Source organism: Tenrec ecaudatus, chromosome 16 (genome assembly GCF_050624435.1).
Source record: "Tenrec ecaudatus isolate mTenEca1 chromosome 16, mTenEca1.hap1, whole genome shotgun sequence".
Classification (NCBI taxonomy): Eukaryota; Metazoa; Chordata; class Mammalia; order Afrosoricida; family Tenrecidae; genus Tenrec; species Tenrec ecaudatus.
The window spans coordinates 106,239,144-106,254,272 of record NC_134545.1 but is presented as its reverse complement, the minus strand read 5'-3'; the positions used below and the strand labels follow the sequence as shown (position 1 = coordinate 106,254,272).

General features: G+C 53.7%; 1 protein-coding gene across 1 annotated transcript in view; it reads left to right on the top strand.

The window, feature by feature from the left end:
• The window catches only part of CPXM2 (carboxypeptidase X, M14 family member 2), a 104,853-nt gene extending 104,073 nt beyond the window's left edge, over positions 1–780 (top strand). The window contains exon 14 of the mRNA XM_075533481.1: positions 527–780. Coding sequence (XP_075389596.1) covers positions 527–780 — 254 coding nt within the window. The remainder of the gene's footprint in view (positions 1–526) is intronic.
• The last annotated feature ends 14,349 nt before the right edge of the window (positions 781–15,129 follow it).

Below are 15,129 nucleotides of genomic sequence, written 5' to 3'. Positions count from 1 at the left end.
GCCTGTCTGGGCCACAGAATGAGGTGTGGGGAAGTCAGGGCCTCTTCCCAAAGGCGTTGGGCTCTCACCCAGTTCCTGCTCTCAGAAGTCAGGAGCTCCACCCTGATGAAAAGTCTGCTTCTGTATTTATAGCCCATGAAAGGAAGCCAGAGGGTGGGGTGGGGGGGTCGGCAATGACTTTTCAAGATGGCATTGTGGTGGGGGCCTAAGAGTGGGCGGCTCAGGTTTTGGCATGGATGGCTTGTATTGTCACCCAGGGAGAGTGGAACGTCAAGTCCTCTCTGCTCATGTGCATTAGCAATGTGGGGAGCCTGTACCCCCAGCTCTCCTTCCTGATGAATCCATTATGGCAGCTTCTAAGAGGAAACCATCTCGGCCCCCGTTGTGCTGAAATGATCCCCATCTGCAGAAGCTGGAATTGGGTGACCCCACTAGCCCCAGAGTCTCCCTAGCTGGCAGGCTGGCTGTGGCGTGGGGCTGCTCCTGCCCCCACGAACCCCCAACCTCGTCTGCTCTGTCTTCACAGCCAGCGACGGGGATTACTGGCGCCTCCTGAACCCGGGCGAGTATGTGGTCACAGCCAGGGCAGTAGGCTTCACCGCCTCCACAAAGGACTGCCTGGTGGGCTATGACATGGGCGCCACGCACTGCGACTTCACACTCAGCCAAACCAACCTGGCCAGGATTCGAGAGATCATGGAGAAGTTTGGCAAGCAGCCTGTCAGCTTGCCAGCCAGACGGCTCAAGCTGCGGGGCCGCAGGAGGCGACAACGCTGGTGAGCGGCTGACACTCCGGCGGATGCTGACCCACCTGGCTGTACCAGGGAGGAGTGCCAGGCACTCCCCCCACCCCAACCCCCGGGGGGGCCAGGTAAAGGGCTATTTTCTTTTCTATGATGTTCTATTTACCCACATAATGTGGGCAGAGCAGCAGAGAGACCAGTAGAGGGAGAGACTCCAGCAGGACCCCGGGAATAAGAGAGATCCAGATGCTTGCTCACTCAGGAACCCCCTTCCCTTTCAGAGAGGGAAATTGGGGCACCCCTTGTTTGTGTGCTTAGTGAACATCCCAGTGTCCCTGGAGCCCTGCCCCCGCTCCCAGATGCCACCATCCACGGTGCTCCCTGGCAATGGAAGAGAGTCCACCCTCTCTGGCCGTGCACCCTTTGACAACAGGAGTATTAGCAGTGAGCTTCTGGGAGCTGCTTGGGTCAGCTCAGAGTCCCCTTTCAATAAAGGGTGGCATTGCAGGGGTGGGGGGTCGGGGACCAAGATGACTCAGGTGGGACCGTGGAGCTGCAGGTGGACATTGAACTTGGTGCACGCTAGAGTGCTCTGTCCACACGGGGACTCACACCCTTCCTGCTGGGATAGTCACTCTGAATTCCCATGTCCCAGGACCCAGAGGTGCCAGCCTTCCTAAGAAACCGAGTCATGGAGCTTGTGTCCCTCGCTGGCCTGCGAGGGGGCTCAGAGAAAGAGCCGAGGGGAGGCCAGCATGGCCTGCTCTCACCGTTAAGAGACTTGGCTTGGAAACCAGGGCTCCCACGTTGGCCTGGCACTAGCAGGGGAGGGACCCTGGGTGTGTGGCTCGCTGGCCCTTCCAAGTCCAGCGTGATTTGATGGAAAACACTTCGGCATCTCCGAGAAGCCTCGGTCTGGGCAGGGTGGTGGGATTCCTTTGCAAGCAGTCAGCTGCGCCTCCGTGCGTGTTGATGTTGTCGCCTGACCAACCCGGGGAGAATGAACTCATTAAATAAAACAAGTGGCAAGAGCCTCGTGGCGTGTGGTCCTGTGTGACGTATGTGGGCAGTCTTGTGGCCGTGGCCGTGCTGGGCCCGTGCTTTTCTCTGAGGTCATGCCCTGACACGGTCCTGCACCAGTGGCTCTTGGAGGGGTCAGTGGGCAGCTCACCAGCACAGGTCCTCCCCAAGTGCCTTGGCCATCTCTGCAGGGGCTGGCGACCTTTCTCTGTGAGTGTAACCCCTTGATGGAAGTCGTCAGCTGGTGCCTGGCAGGGCACATTGTCTGTGCTGCCATCGCTCTGCCCTGCCACTCACACACAGACATAACCCAGCCCAGCCCGCCGCCCTGGACGGGGCTCTACCTCAAGGCGACCTCGTGCACAGGACTCTGCTCCACGAGGTTTCCAGTGGAGGACAACTGTGGAGGGTGGATCACCAGTGCCTTTCTTCCGAGGTACCTTCGGGTGGACTTGAACCACCAGTTTCTCATTGAAATGTAGACAGCACAGGCACGCAGGAGCCAGCCGTGCTCCAAGCCCCGCCAAGTTACACTCCCTGCTCTCGAGTCAATGCCAGCTCACAGGGACCGTGTAGGACGGGGCAGACGTCCCTGTGGCTTTCTGAGATTGTGGCTCTTTACGGGAGTACAAGGCCTTCTGCTTCTCCCGGGGAGGTGGTTTTTCTTCCTGAGAAATGATCTAGGCCTCCAATGGCTGCCCATTAATTAATGCACTTTGATATCCCTCTAAAGGGTTTATGGCACCTAAAGATCTTGGGAATTTTCTTCCAGCCAGCACGGCACAAAATGTAATTACTGTGTCTGGTGGCCTAATGATTCAATTTAGTTTACATTTCTCATCACCCTACACGTTAAGTGGAGGAGCCCGGGTGGCATCATGGTTACGAGTTGGGCAGCTAACCCCAAGGCAAGCAATTCAAACCTACCAGCCACTCCATGTGGCAAAGACTTGGCTTTCGACTCCTAGAAAGAGCTACGGTCTTGGAAACCCACAGGGGGACATTCTATTCTGGTCTACGGGGTCGCTCTGAGTCAGTTTGACTTGATGGTAGTGAGTTTCACATTCGGCAGTCACTATGTTAGCTTATGTGATCGGTTAACCAGGAAAATATCTCTAGTAGGATACAATTTAGCTCTCCTTGTACATAAACCACAACCAAACAAACAAAGCAAAACAAAAGAATCAAACGTCTTGCCATCGAGTCAATTTTGACTCCTCATGCCCCTATGGAGCAGACGGGAACTGCCCAGAGGACAGTGGGGAGTGATAAGAACACTCCCAGGGGCCCCTACTCCCTCTCCCAGTCCTCCCGGTGGGGTGGGCCCAGACTGGCATGATTTGCTTGACACTGAGTCCCTGCAGGTCTTCTCCTTTGCTGACCACAGCCCTTCAGCGCACGTCCCCCTGCCCACCCCCAGCCAGATCTTCCTGGGTGTCCTTCCCAACATCTCCTTCACCCACAAACCCTCATTCTAGGTGCTGCTTTGGGGGGCCTATCCTGAGGTTCCACCCAACTCTCCCCTTCATCTTTAACCACAGAGCCCTGGCTGTGGTCTGGGAGCAAGATGGTCAAGGCCAGGATTGTATTTCAAAGCTGCCATTGTGATTAACGGTGGCCACCAGGCCGAGAGGTTGCAGGCGATGTGAATGTGAAGCAGGTCCCTTACAGAGGAAACTGTGCCCTTTGGTTCCTTCTCTGTCTCCTTCTGCCAGCTGCGGGCGGACACTCCTGAAGCACCTTCGATGCTCACCGGCAAGATGGAAGCCGTTCGTGGAGGAGGGTCGTGGAGGAGGGCAGAGTCTGGGTTCTGAAGATGCCCAAGAGCAGCCACACAGGCCTAAGCTGCCTGCCTCTTAGGGCATCCAATGGACCGCACATGTGCCTCGGCTGTGGGGGGCTTTCTGTGATAGGCAGCAGCACTTTATGGAATCTGCTAGAATGCTCACGTTTAAAGGCCAAAGCCATGTCTCCGATCTGTAAGCTCGTGGCCCAGCTGTTTCTAGCTCCGGTGTTCATGTGTCCGGGAAAGCACCGAGGCCCGTGCAGGGCTTGCTCATTCCACCGCCCTTCAATTTCTCACACCTCTTAGGCTGCCGTGGGTGCTGCCGTCTCATTCAAATGCGGCTGTTGTGAAAAACTACAAAGTCCCAACAGAAAGTGCTTCCGCCCGCTGAGCTCCCTGGAGCTGTGGATGCTGCCGCTCTGTACGCTCCCTTCACGCGGGTGGGCGGGCTCACACCTCCAGCCCTTTGTGAGGACCCAGACAGAGGACCCCAGCAGGTGTCGCTTGAAAGCAGATGCCAGAGCCTGGTCGGTCCTGATGGCTAGAGGTGGCGAGAATACCCAAATCAAACCAGGTGCCAGGGAGCCAGTTCTGACTCACGGTGACGGGTGTCCAAGCCCGCGACCTTTTGGAAGCAGACTGCCAGGCCTCTCTTCCGAGGCCCTTCTGGGTGGTTCGGGCCGCCAGCCTGCTTGGCGAGTCATTGGGCGCTTAGCTGTTGGCGCCTCCGAGGTATTTATTGGCCAAGAAGGTGAACTCAGGTTGGAATGGGAAGAGGGCCCGTCGTTGACCTACCTTGCAGACCAGGAGGGGAAGGGGAAGCGGAGGCATCCCCGGAGAGCGGGGAGACAGCCGGCATGCAGTGAGGACTCCATATAGGAGGGGAAACCAGGATCCGTTGGAGGAAGGCTGAGGATGGACCTGGAGGGCGAGGTCAGAAGGGCCCCCGGGCTGGGACTCCACAAGTGCTCAGCAGAGTGGCCCGTGCCCTTCCAAGACCGACCACGACTTCAGAAGGAGCTGCCCGCTTCTTGGGAGAAGAGTGGAGCCATTCCACCGAGCGGTTCCTCAAGTCTGAACCCAGGGTGCCAAGCTGTCTCAGGAGGGCCTGGTTCCCGGAGAAAGACACCGTGCTGAGTCAAGGAGAGAGTCGGGGACCCAGAAGAAGATCCTCAGCCAAGTAGATTGTCACTGGCTTCAGCTATGGGCTGAAGGATGGCCCACGGTGAGAGCGGAGTGTTCGGCTCAGTCGGGCAGAGGGTTGCTGGAGTGGGAACCAGCTCCACAACAGGACGCCTCCTCTCCACTCTCGAGCAGCCTCGTCCAAGAACCTGCTCTCTCTGCAGGGCACGAACGAGGGGGAGGCATCAGTCATCCTTTGCCCCGGAGTGGAGCATATGCTTGTATTGTATGAATTGACTATATGCTTTGGAGAGACGCACAGTACTTTTCTATATATTAGAAATGGATTAGAAGGCGTGCCAATTTCCCCACCGGATGCCTCTGAGTACCAGAAGTGTAGTGGGCTGGTCCTGTGGGCTCTCAGGAACCTGAGAAGATCGTTAGCGCAGCATGAGAGGCCTTTCCTGTTCAAGGATGCGCTCGGCCGGTGTCCCACACATTTCTCCCGCAGAAGGAAGCGGCCTCCTGGGGGAAGGAGAACGCCGTTGACGGTCGCTGTGTCTTGTAGAGATTCAGCCTGCGCCTGGGAATGCGTCAATCTCCTGGGGAATTAACAGTATCTGTTTACACATTTCAATCACCAAGCGTCAGTCATCCCATCCGGCATAAATGCCAGAGCTGATGTATGTTCTTGTTCCTGACGCGCGTTCTGAATTTCACATTCATCAAACAGTAGGAAAATAACTGTCGTGGGGAGAGCTAGGAGGCAGGCAGGCACATGCTACTGGTACCCTTCCGCTGGTCTCTCCAGCCCAGGAGGACTTGCCTTCTCAGCAGGAACAGACATGAACGGGAGGTCATGTCAGAGATGGACGGGGTTTCTATTAACCCCTCCACCTAAAAGCCCACTTCCATTGAGCTGATGCTAACTCGTAGTGACCCCAGGATGTATGGGAGCAGCCAGCCTCATTTCTGTCCCATGCTTAACAGCCTGACTCACCCCCCACCATGAGCCCCACAAACTTACAAAACAAAACCCCTCTGACTCGTACTAACCCTATAACAGCCCTATACCCTATTTAAAAACCTCAACTGCCATGGAGTCGATTACGTCTCACAGTGACTCTAAAGGACAGAGTAAAACCAGCTCCCTCTGCGGGTTTCTGAGACTGTAACTCTCCACCGGAGCAGAAAGCCTCCTCTTTCTCCCTCAGAATGACTGGTGGGTTTGAACTGCCAACCTTGTGACTAGAAGCCTAATGTGTAACCTGCTGTGCCACCAGAGCCCCTTGAGTGACCCTGTCCACTCCTGGAAAAGCAAACCTGTCAGTTCTGCCCTTACCTGAGTGGCTTCCCAGACCAGGAGGTGGCTTTGAGAGTAGGTGCCTTCTTGCTTCCATTCTAGTGGAGACACAAGGACAGGCGGCAGAGGGGGCTGGGAAGGGGGTGAAGGACCTGTGCCTGGGCCAGAACGACCTAACAGCAGGACAAACAGAGGCCAGCTTGGGGAGACTCAGCCTCCAGTTTCCCAAAGAAAGCAGAAATCAGCACGTGTGTGTCATGTGTACGTTCATCACCACGCTGAACATAAAAATTGCCCCTGGGCCAGACTGGATTGGTGAGCACCATGAGTGGGTGACTTCTGATTGCAAACAACTCTGCGAATTTTCCTTTCCCTTCCTTTTTTCATCTCCACTCTTCCCCTCCTCTCCCAGCCCCCCGTCAACCCCCACCCTCCAAAAGGAATGTATCCAGGCCTCTAAGGCCATCTCAATAACTGGAAAACAAGAGGGATTTTGAGCTCAACTTTTGAGATCTGGCTCAATCTTTTCAAAGCATTTTAACTCAATTACAGCTTAAGTCCCCCAAATGTTATCATCGAGAAGTAGAAGCTCTGAGTGGGGTCCAGTTACCAAGACCACTTTGGAAGTGCATTTGATTCTGCTGGCTGGTCTTAGAGCAGTACAGAGAAAGGTTCTTTTGTGCTCGGACTGGCTTGGAACCCTGCTGCTTCCAGTGTTGGTGGGGAGTGTAGGGGGTGAGCCGGGGCAGGCGAGAGACTTGGCCTTTTTGGTGTAGAAAAAGCTCAGTAAGCGCCTCCATGTTGCTTCTGGCTGGCTCTCCTTTCCAGGAAGGGAGGCCCAGTGGGAAGGGAACTGAAGAGAAGCCAGAGAAGGGGCCCGTCCTTCTGAGAGCCCTTTGCCAAGAACCAAAATTGGTGCCACAGCAAAGGGACAGAGGTGGGGAAGGCCACTGCCAATGGGGTGACAAACTAGAGGAAGAGGGATCTTGCAGCTTGGGGTGAGGGAGAGAACACATTACTGGCCATCTGGGAGAAGCAGTGGGCACTGGTAGTGGCCTGAGTGTAAAGGGGAAAGGGGTACAGAGCAGTAGAAGGTTTCGACTCATTTCTTGACTTTGCTGCCCAGGGGAGCTCCATTTGATGGGAGGGAGCAAGGACCATTGGTCTGACAGGGACTAGACTTCTTTCCCCTGTGGATGTTAGACAAGTGACTGAGACTGCCCTGGAGGCCAGGGGAATTCCTTGGCGAATGAAACTGGAGGCAGGGTCCGGGGGGTGATGGGCATCAAGCCTAGCTGGATCTGGGTGCTGACGAAGTCATCAGGGGTCTCTTCCCAGTCTAGTCTCCAGTTTCCTCTGAGTTTGCTTCATGATGGAGTCGGGAACAGATCCCAACATGCCGTATCCAGGTGACCTTAGTAACATCAGCCTATCATCTTCCCAGCTAAGTGACATCAAGGAAGGGATTTACAGACCTGGGTTTCATGCCCACTTCCTAGACTGGGAAGGGGGTTCACGCCCACTTAAGGAGTGTATCACTGCCAGCCTAAGGACAGTACTGGTGAATGGGGGTGGGGGTGATATTTTTCTACAAAGGAAAACCAAGTGTTGGTGCCAGCAGAAGAGGACTGCCGGCCCCAAATCCACCTAGAAGTTTCCTGAAGCCTCTTGCTATCTGGTGACCACTGTGTCACTAGTACCACATTGGGGGATGGGCATCTACTCCAAGGACAGTTCACCTGACCTGGTGCCAGGGCCACCACAGAGATTCATGATCTTGTTAAAATCATCTTCAGACACCAAGGCTGCCCAAGCATGTGTTCATGTGATGGATTCCAGAAGCCTGGGATTGGAGCATGTCTCCATTCCTGATGCATGGCCCTGCCCGTGTGCCATGTTCCTGTGTATGGGGGTGTCTGCAGCCTCCCCAAGTTAACAGCTCTGGAAAACAAAACAGCTCTATGCTGGGTTTAGGGTAGCCGTTGCCCCACCTCCATGTTTCTCCCTGACAGCCCCATGTCGGGTCAAGGTAAGGTCCTGTGGTAGTTACATCATTTCATGCCAACTTGAAGGTTTATCGAAATGTAGGGATCGAGTTGAGCCTGTCAATCAGGTCACAGCCTGATGGTGACTCCTTATGGGCGTGGCCTTCTCATAAGGAGGGACCTGGGAACCTCCCTCTCTCTGCCTTCCCCTGCCCACTGACTGACCCTGATGGCAGCCAGAGCCCTCGAGATGTGTCCACCGCCATTGGACCCGCAGACTGTGCACCTAGTGGTCTGTAATCTTCCTGCATTCTGCATCATTGCATGTGCTGTGTGAGTCTGAAGAGGGTCTTATGGACTCGTATCGGACTTAGGGCCTTGAGTTGGACTGGGCTGTGTGGGTCTGAAGAGGGACTTATGGACTCGTATCGGACTTAGGGCCTTGAGTTGGACTGGGCTGTGTGGGTCTGAAGAGGGACTAATGGACTCGTATTGGACTTAGGGCCTTGAGTTGGACTGGGCTGTGTGGGTCTGAAGAGGGACTAATGGACTCGTATCGGACTTAGGGCCTTGAGTTGGACTGGGCTGTGTGGGTCTGAAGAGGGACTTATGGACTCGTATCGGACTTAGGGCCTTGAGCTGGACTGGGCTGTGTGGGTCTGAAGAGGGTCTAATGGACTCGTATCGGACTTAGGGCCTTGAGTTGGACTGGGCTGGGATGCTTTCTTGACACATAGTTATTTCTCGACATAAAGCTTGTACACATACATGAGTGTCAATGGCTGTGTTTGTCTAGTCAACCTGGTCAAGCACAGGCCCTTTCTCATCGACACTGACACAGCCCTGGGCAAGTGTCCTTGAGCGGCAGGGATGGGCGGCCAGCAGGGGCTGACTGCTGGGTCTGAGCGGCACAAGCTTGAAGGGAGCATGCTTGTGGTTTGGGTCAGTGGTCGCCGCTTCAACTCACAGAGGTCACTTATTGGCCTGACCATTTCAATTCTCACCCATCCATTCCTGAGCCTTCTCCGTGCTGGGTAAACACTCTTCCCAAGTCCGTGTTTGGAGAAAGAGAGGGCAAGAGGAGCAGCCCTTGAATACGTCATCGCTCAGTTCTGCCGTCGAGCGCAGGCGGTGGGTTGTCTTTTTCAATGAAAACTCTATGTGTGATGTCAAGATGACTCAAGCGCTGGAGTGGCCACAGGAGGACTGAGGACTTTGGTGGAGGGCCTCAGAATGGATAGAACTGTCCTAAATGACAAGGTAGGTCACTGAGCCCTGCTCCACCCGCCTATACATTTGTCTTCTTGTCACCTGGCTAAGGGTAGGTTCTGCCTTAGCAAGTGGGCCACACAACTTTCCATGGTCCCCATGGACATAAGTGGGCGCAAAGAGTCACCTGGCACCCGATCCTCCAGGGCAGAAGGATCTGGCATTGCTGCAGCTTGATAGCCAGCTGATCCCAGGTGAGTAGTCAGGCGGCTTTGGGAGGATGAGACACAGTTTGGGTGCCCTGTGTGTTTTCGATGACAAACCAGGATCCAGGAAGGCACCTTTTATGATGACTAAACTTTAGAAAGATGAGCCATACCCACTGCTGGTGAGGTTAGGGAGGAATTGGAATTACACCATACTGGTGGGAACAGGCAATGCTGTAATCACTTTGGACAGCAATTTGGCAGTTTTCTGTGTGTTTGCTTGTTTGTTTTTGAAGTTAAAATAGACCCACTAAAGAATCCAGTCATTCTTGACCTCAGTACTTAACCAAGATAAATGACAGCATAGATCCCTATGATGACTTGTACATGGATTTTCACAGCTTTGTAATAATAACCTGACTGAAGACAGTCCAAATGCCCATCAATAAGCATATTGATAAAAACTGTGTTACCCCCACACTATGGAATGCTACTCATTCATGAAAAGGGCACAAACTACTGATGCACAAACTACCTGGGTGGCCTCAGTGTCACTGAATAAGTGAAAATAGAGCCAATCTCAGAACGGTGCTTCTGTGTGGTTTCATTTCCATCGCATGCTGGAAGCAATGGGCAGGAGTTTGAGACGTGTCTGCATAGCGGAGCTTGTCTTTCTGGAATGCCCACTCGTGGAGTCCCCTGGAGTCATCACACCACAGAGATGAGAACGGAGATGCTCCCGGCAACAGCCCAGCTGAGGTCCCAGCCATCTGGGTGGACCACCGTGGATGTGTCAGCCCAGAGGAGCCACCCATGACTGCAGCCCGACCATTGTCACAGAGCAGAAGAACGTCCCAGCAGATCCCAACCAGGCCACAAAATCCAGAGACATGGCTGCATGCAAGTGTTACTTTAGCTATTAAATTTTAGGGTGTCTAATTAAGGAGAAATAGGTAACCCCAATAAGTTCAAGCAGTTCTAAGCCAGTATCCTACCAGCTTAGCGGCTCTCTGTAAAAACAGGACCCATTTGTAAGGGCTGCCTCCAAATATCACGGAGCTGCCTCTCACAGCATTGACTTGGACCAGGCATCCATCTGTGAATCAGTCTTACCAAAGCCAAGGAAACGGCTGCACGACGTGTCTACCTGGGAGCCAACACAGAGTCAGCTCCTAAATAGTTCCATCCGACAGAAGATAGGGGAGCATCTTCCTAGCAGAAAATCAAAGAAGACCAAACAGATGTATGACTGCCCAAAGCCCAGGGGAGGGGGTGAGTGACTTAGCATCTAGGTGTGTTCACGCAGCTGCAGAAAGAGGCCCGTTGGTGCAGGTGACAGCAGGAGATTGGGGGTGGGGGAAGCATTTTACTCAGTGCTCAGTTACTGATAGCTGTGATTATCACGGTTTCATTATCATTACTGAATCGTGGCTAGGTGGCATTAATAGACACTCCTGGCACAGCCACCTGAGGTCACATTCTGCCCTAGAACTGGCAGTACTTGTCTCTGAGTGTAAGCATGTCTGACTGTAATGGTCGGAAGGCTCCCCAGACTTGCAGGCAGAGAACAGCGTGTGTGCCTATTTGCAAAGTTGTTGTCTTGTTAACTCCTAGCCCCGGGACTGGACTCCATTGTAGCTCTCCACTTAGCAGACAAATAACTCAGCCTGGCCTCAGCCTGTCTGGTATGATGGTTACCATGGAGACTAGGACAGAGACAGATGTAGCCTCTGACGCCTTGACACCTTCCCGTGGCAGTCAGGGGGAGAGGCAGTCCCCAGGGGCTCTCCTGGGAGATCGGAGAGGGGTGTAGTCATGTGTATGTGTCAGAGACATGTCAAGGTGGTCATCTGAGGACCATCAAAACCTGAACCAAAAATATAATAGAAACGAATCCATGGCAGTAGCATCCACTCCCGTTCCTGGAGACCCTATGGGACCCTATGGAGTTTATAGGAGCCTATAGGGCTGTGAGTTGTCATGGGGACCAAGAAGTCCTTCTTCTGCAGAGCCACTGGTAGGTTCTGACCACTGGTCCTGTCCTGGGTTCACAGTGAGAGCCGAACTGTTGCTCCCCCAGCCACCTCCCCACTGCCATCGCGCTGACACTACCTCGCGGCTGCGTGTTCCAAGGCTGCGTGGAGCGGACAGCCTCATCTCTCTCCTGCAGAGTTACCGGTGGGTTGGACTCCGTGGTCAGCAGTCCAGCTCTTATCTGACAGGCCACCAGGGCTCCTCATGGACCCACCGGGCTCCTCTATAAGGAAGGTCGGTGGTGTGGGAGCACCATTCGACCACGTGCAGGATGATCAGCTACCACACATGCCTGGGTGATGAAGGCCAGCCCCCACCCTGACCCAGGAAGCCCTCTGACCAAGGGGTCCCACTGATGGTGAACTGGGGCTGCTTGGCATTGGCTAACGTCCAAGTCCTGGTGGCCTAGTGGGTTACCAGTTGGGCTGCTAACTGAAAGGTCAGCAGTTCGAAACCACCAACTCCTCTGAAGGAGAAAGAGGGGGCTTTTCTCCTCCCATTCAGAGTCACAGTCTCAGAAACCCCTGTCCCATAGGGTCCCTGCGAGTTGGCATGGACTCCATGCTTTGGACCCGGTTTACATGGCGCAGGTACTGCACCTACTGTAGGAACAAAGGTCAGAGTGGGAGCCTGGACTTGCTGCTGCCATCAGTGGAGAGACGGACCCCCAGAGGTGGGAATTCCGGGGTGGGGGGCGGACAGCGCCTGTCCCCATGCATCTGCCAGTGAATTCTTCCCATGGCTTCTTTGCAGAACTCCTCCTGAGCACCTATGAGGTGCTGCTCCAGATGCTGCCAAGATGCAGTCCTACCTGAAGAAGCTTGCTGTCTCCGTGGGGAGGGACACACACAAAGGAGGGCGGGTTGCCTGTCACTGGGCCCCAGGAGAGAGCGCTGCCCTGCTAGGGGGACCTGGGGAAGGCTGGTCCTTTCTACTGAGATGCACCACTCCAGCCACAGGGGGACAACACCCACCTTTCACAGACCCAAGCCCCCCATCCGGTCTGAGCCTGTTGTTGCAGAATCGAGCTCGGTACCCCCATCCCTCCGGCCCCACGGCCGGGCCAGTGGAGCCAGTGACTGCCCTGCCCTTCTTCTCCCGAGCCTCGACTGCAGGAACTCTCAGGTACTTGTGGCTGTGGTCCGTTGCCTTCGAGTTCATTCACGGTGCTAGCGGGCCTGTGGGCGGCAAGGGGAGAAGAGAGGGTCATGGAAGGTAACTGGTAGTAATCCCAACACAGAAGAGAGGTGGAGACACTTCTCACAGACCCCTCCTGCACACAGGAAGGTGGGGGCAGCATGGAACACGTGCCCTTGACAACGGATGAGACCTGAGCTATCAGAGGCCATGAAACGGCAGGGAAAGCCCAGATGACTCCCATGACGATGGAGCAGACTCTTGAGTTGTAGGTCTGAGGCAAGAGCTCAGCTGGAAGGCTGGGGTGCTGGAATGCACGTACTGAACAGAAGAGGTATGCTAAAGAGAGCCAGCCAATAGCAGACAGCCCGGCAGCCGGCCAGCCTATGGCAGGAGGTCTGCCATCATGGTCCAGCCCTATGTGTTGCCTGGCCTTGTGGACTAGCTAAGGGCCCCTTGGGTTTCTTTTCCAATGCATCGCCCTTCAGGAAACCCACTCTTTCTCTTCAAACCTTTTTTCTGACTCTTGCCTAAGTTTTGTCCCTTGTGTTGGTGTAAATAGACTTGAGAAACAAATCCATGGACACTCGTATGTGTGCAGGTAAGAGTTTTATATAGAGACTAATTGTATATTAAGTAAACATCCCAGCCTAGTCCAGATCAAGTCCATAAGTCCAATATTAGCCCATATGTTCAATACCTGTCTGTAAACTCTTCAGACTCATGCAACACATACAGGACACTGAGTGCAGGAAGCTCCTAGGCCAGTGGCGGTGGAATCATCTCAGCACTGGCCTGGGTCTCCATGTGGCTCCTTCAGCTCCAGGGCTCTGGCTGCATCAGTGTAGCTCCAAGTGGCTTGTCAATAGGAAAGTCTTTCAGGAGTCAGTGTATCTGGCCGCCAGTGAAAGCTATTTATCTCTTTCATGTCTCCAAATGAAGTCATCAAGTGCGACCTGAATGACAGACTAGACTCCACCCCTTTGCAAGTTGACAGGATATTATGTAAGTACCACATCCCTCGCCGGAAATCTCTCTTTCATGCGGGGCAGGAAGGGAGGAGTACAGAGGCTTGAAACTCAGAGCCTCTTACCAGGAACGTGGCAGCCCCCTGAATGTCAAGTCCAATTTTCCCCTTGAGGTTGTTAGGACTGTGACCATTCAGGGCTGCCTCCCAAGGGTTGATCTTGCTACCTTTGGGCTCATAGTCAAAGGCCAAATCATTGGGGCCCCCAAGAGACTCTGTTGCTGATAAGTAGACCTTTTGTGATTGAGTTGATTCTGACTCCCAGCGATTTTAAACGCTGGGTCTTCCTGGAATCACACTGACACGTCTTTCTCCCACAGAATGGCTGATGGGTTCCAACCATTGGCCTCCCAGTTGGCCACCAACCCCTTCGCCACGCTGCCACCAGGCTCCCTCTGGTACTTGTAGCAGGCAAATAAGTGTTAAATGTGTAACATTCAAATAAGTGTTAAATATGTAACATTCAAATAAATGTTAAATATGTGGACTAAAAGAAAAGAAAATGGAGCTAGAAGGCCAAAGGAGAACCTCTTGTCTTGTTCAAGAATGTTAAGTTCACCTAAGATGACGTATTGTGCCTGGTGGGATGCCTGGTTCCCACTGAACACCCACCTCGTGGCAGAAATCTCCCATGGTGCTTGGCACCAGCCACATTACATTCTAGCTTGTGGCAAGTTGGCTGGCCACATAGGGCTGGGACAGGGTAACAGCTGTCATCAGGACCATGTGGGTGACTCGGGGACATCGCATTTGCATGTTCTTGCTGGGTGGATGTGATTGGAGAGGAGTGACCTACCAAGAACGTCCACTCCCATTGCTAAGAGTTTGACAGTTGACGAGAAGGAGAGACAGAGGGAGAGAAGAAGAAGAAGGAGGAGGAGGAGGAGGAGGAGGAGGAGGAGGAGGAGGAGGAGAAGAAGAAGAAGAAGAAGAAGAAGAAGAAGAAGAAGAAGAAGAAGAAGAAGAAGAAGAAGAAGAAAACCCGCTAGCACTTTAGACCAGTTTAGATTGGGTAAATATAGCCCAAGAATGGCGTGTGGAAGGGAGCGTTTCATCAGCTCCCACTGTTTGTCATTGTTCACACGTCTTAGAGAAAGTCACTAGAAGCCTACAACTGTTGGGTAAATAAGATGTTTCCTCGTATCTTAGAGGCCACGTGGGGGAATTTCTGAAGGAGCCCACGTGGCATCTGAGAAACTGGAGTTGTCACAGTTCCTGCTGTTTTGGGTATTTTTTTTCAGGACTAATATCAAGGGGGTATAGAAGGACTGCCAGGTCATGTGTCCTCCAGCTAACAAGGTTCTGTGAAAGGACCAGGAGGCTGTGTCGGGGACCTGACTAGTGGGGCTAGCAGTTAATGAGATTGAGGATGCATGTGGATGTGTGTGTGTGTGTGTGTGTGTGTGTGAGCTTTAAAGAACAATGTTTACTGCAAGATTCTGACAGCAAAGTGACTTAAGTACTGCATAGACACATGGGCGTGCTCTCTCTCTCACACACACCTCTACATACACACACACACACACCTCTACATACACACACACACGCAAACCTCTA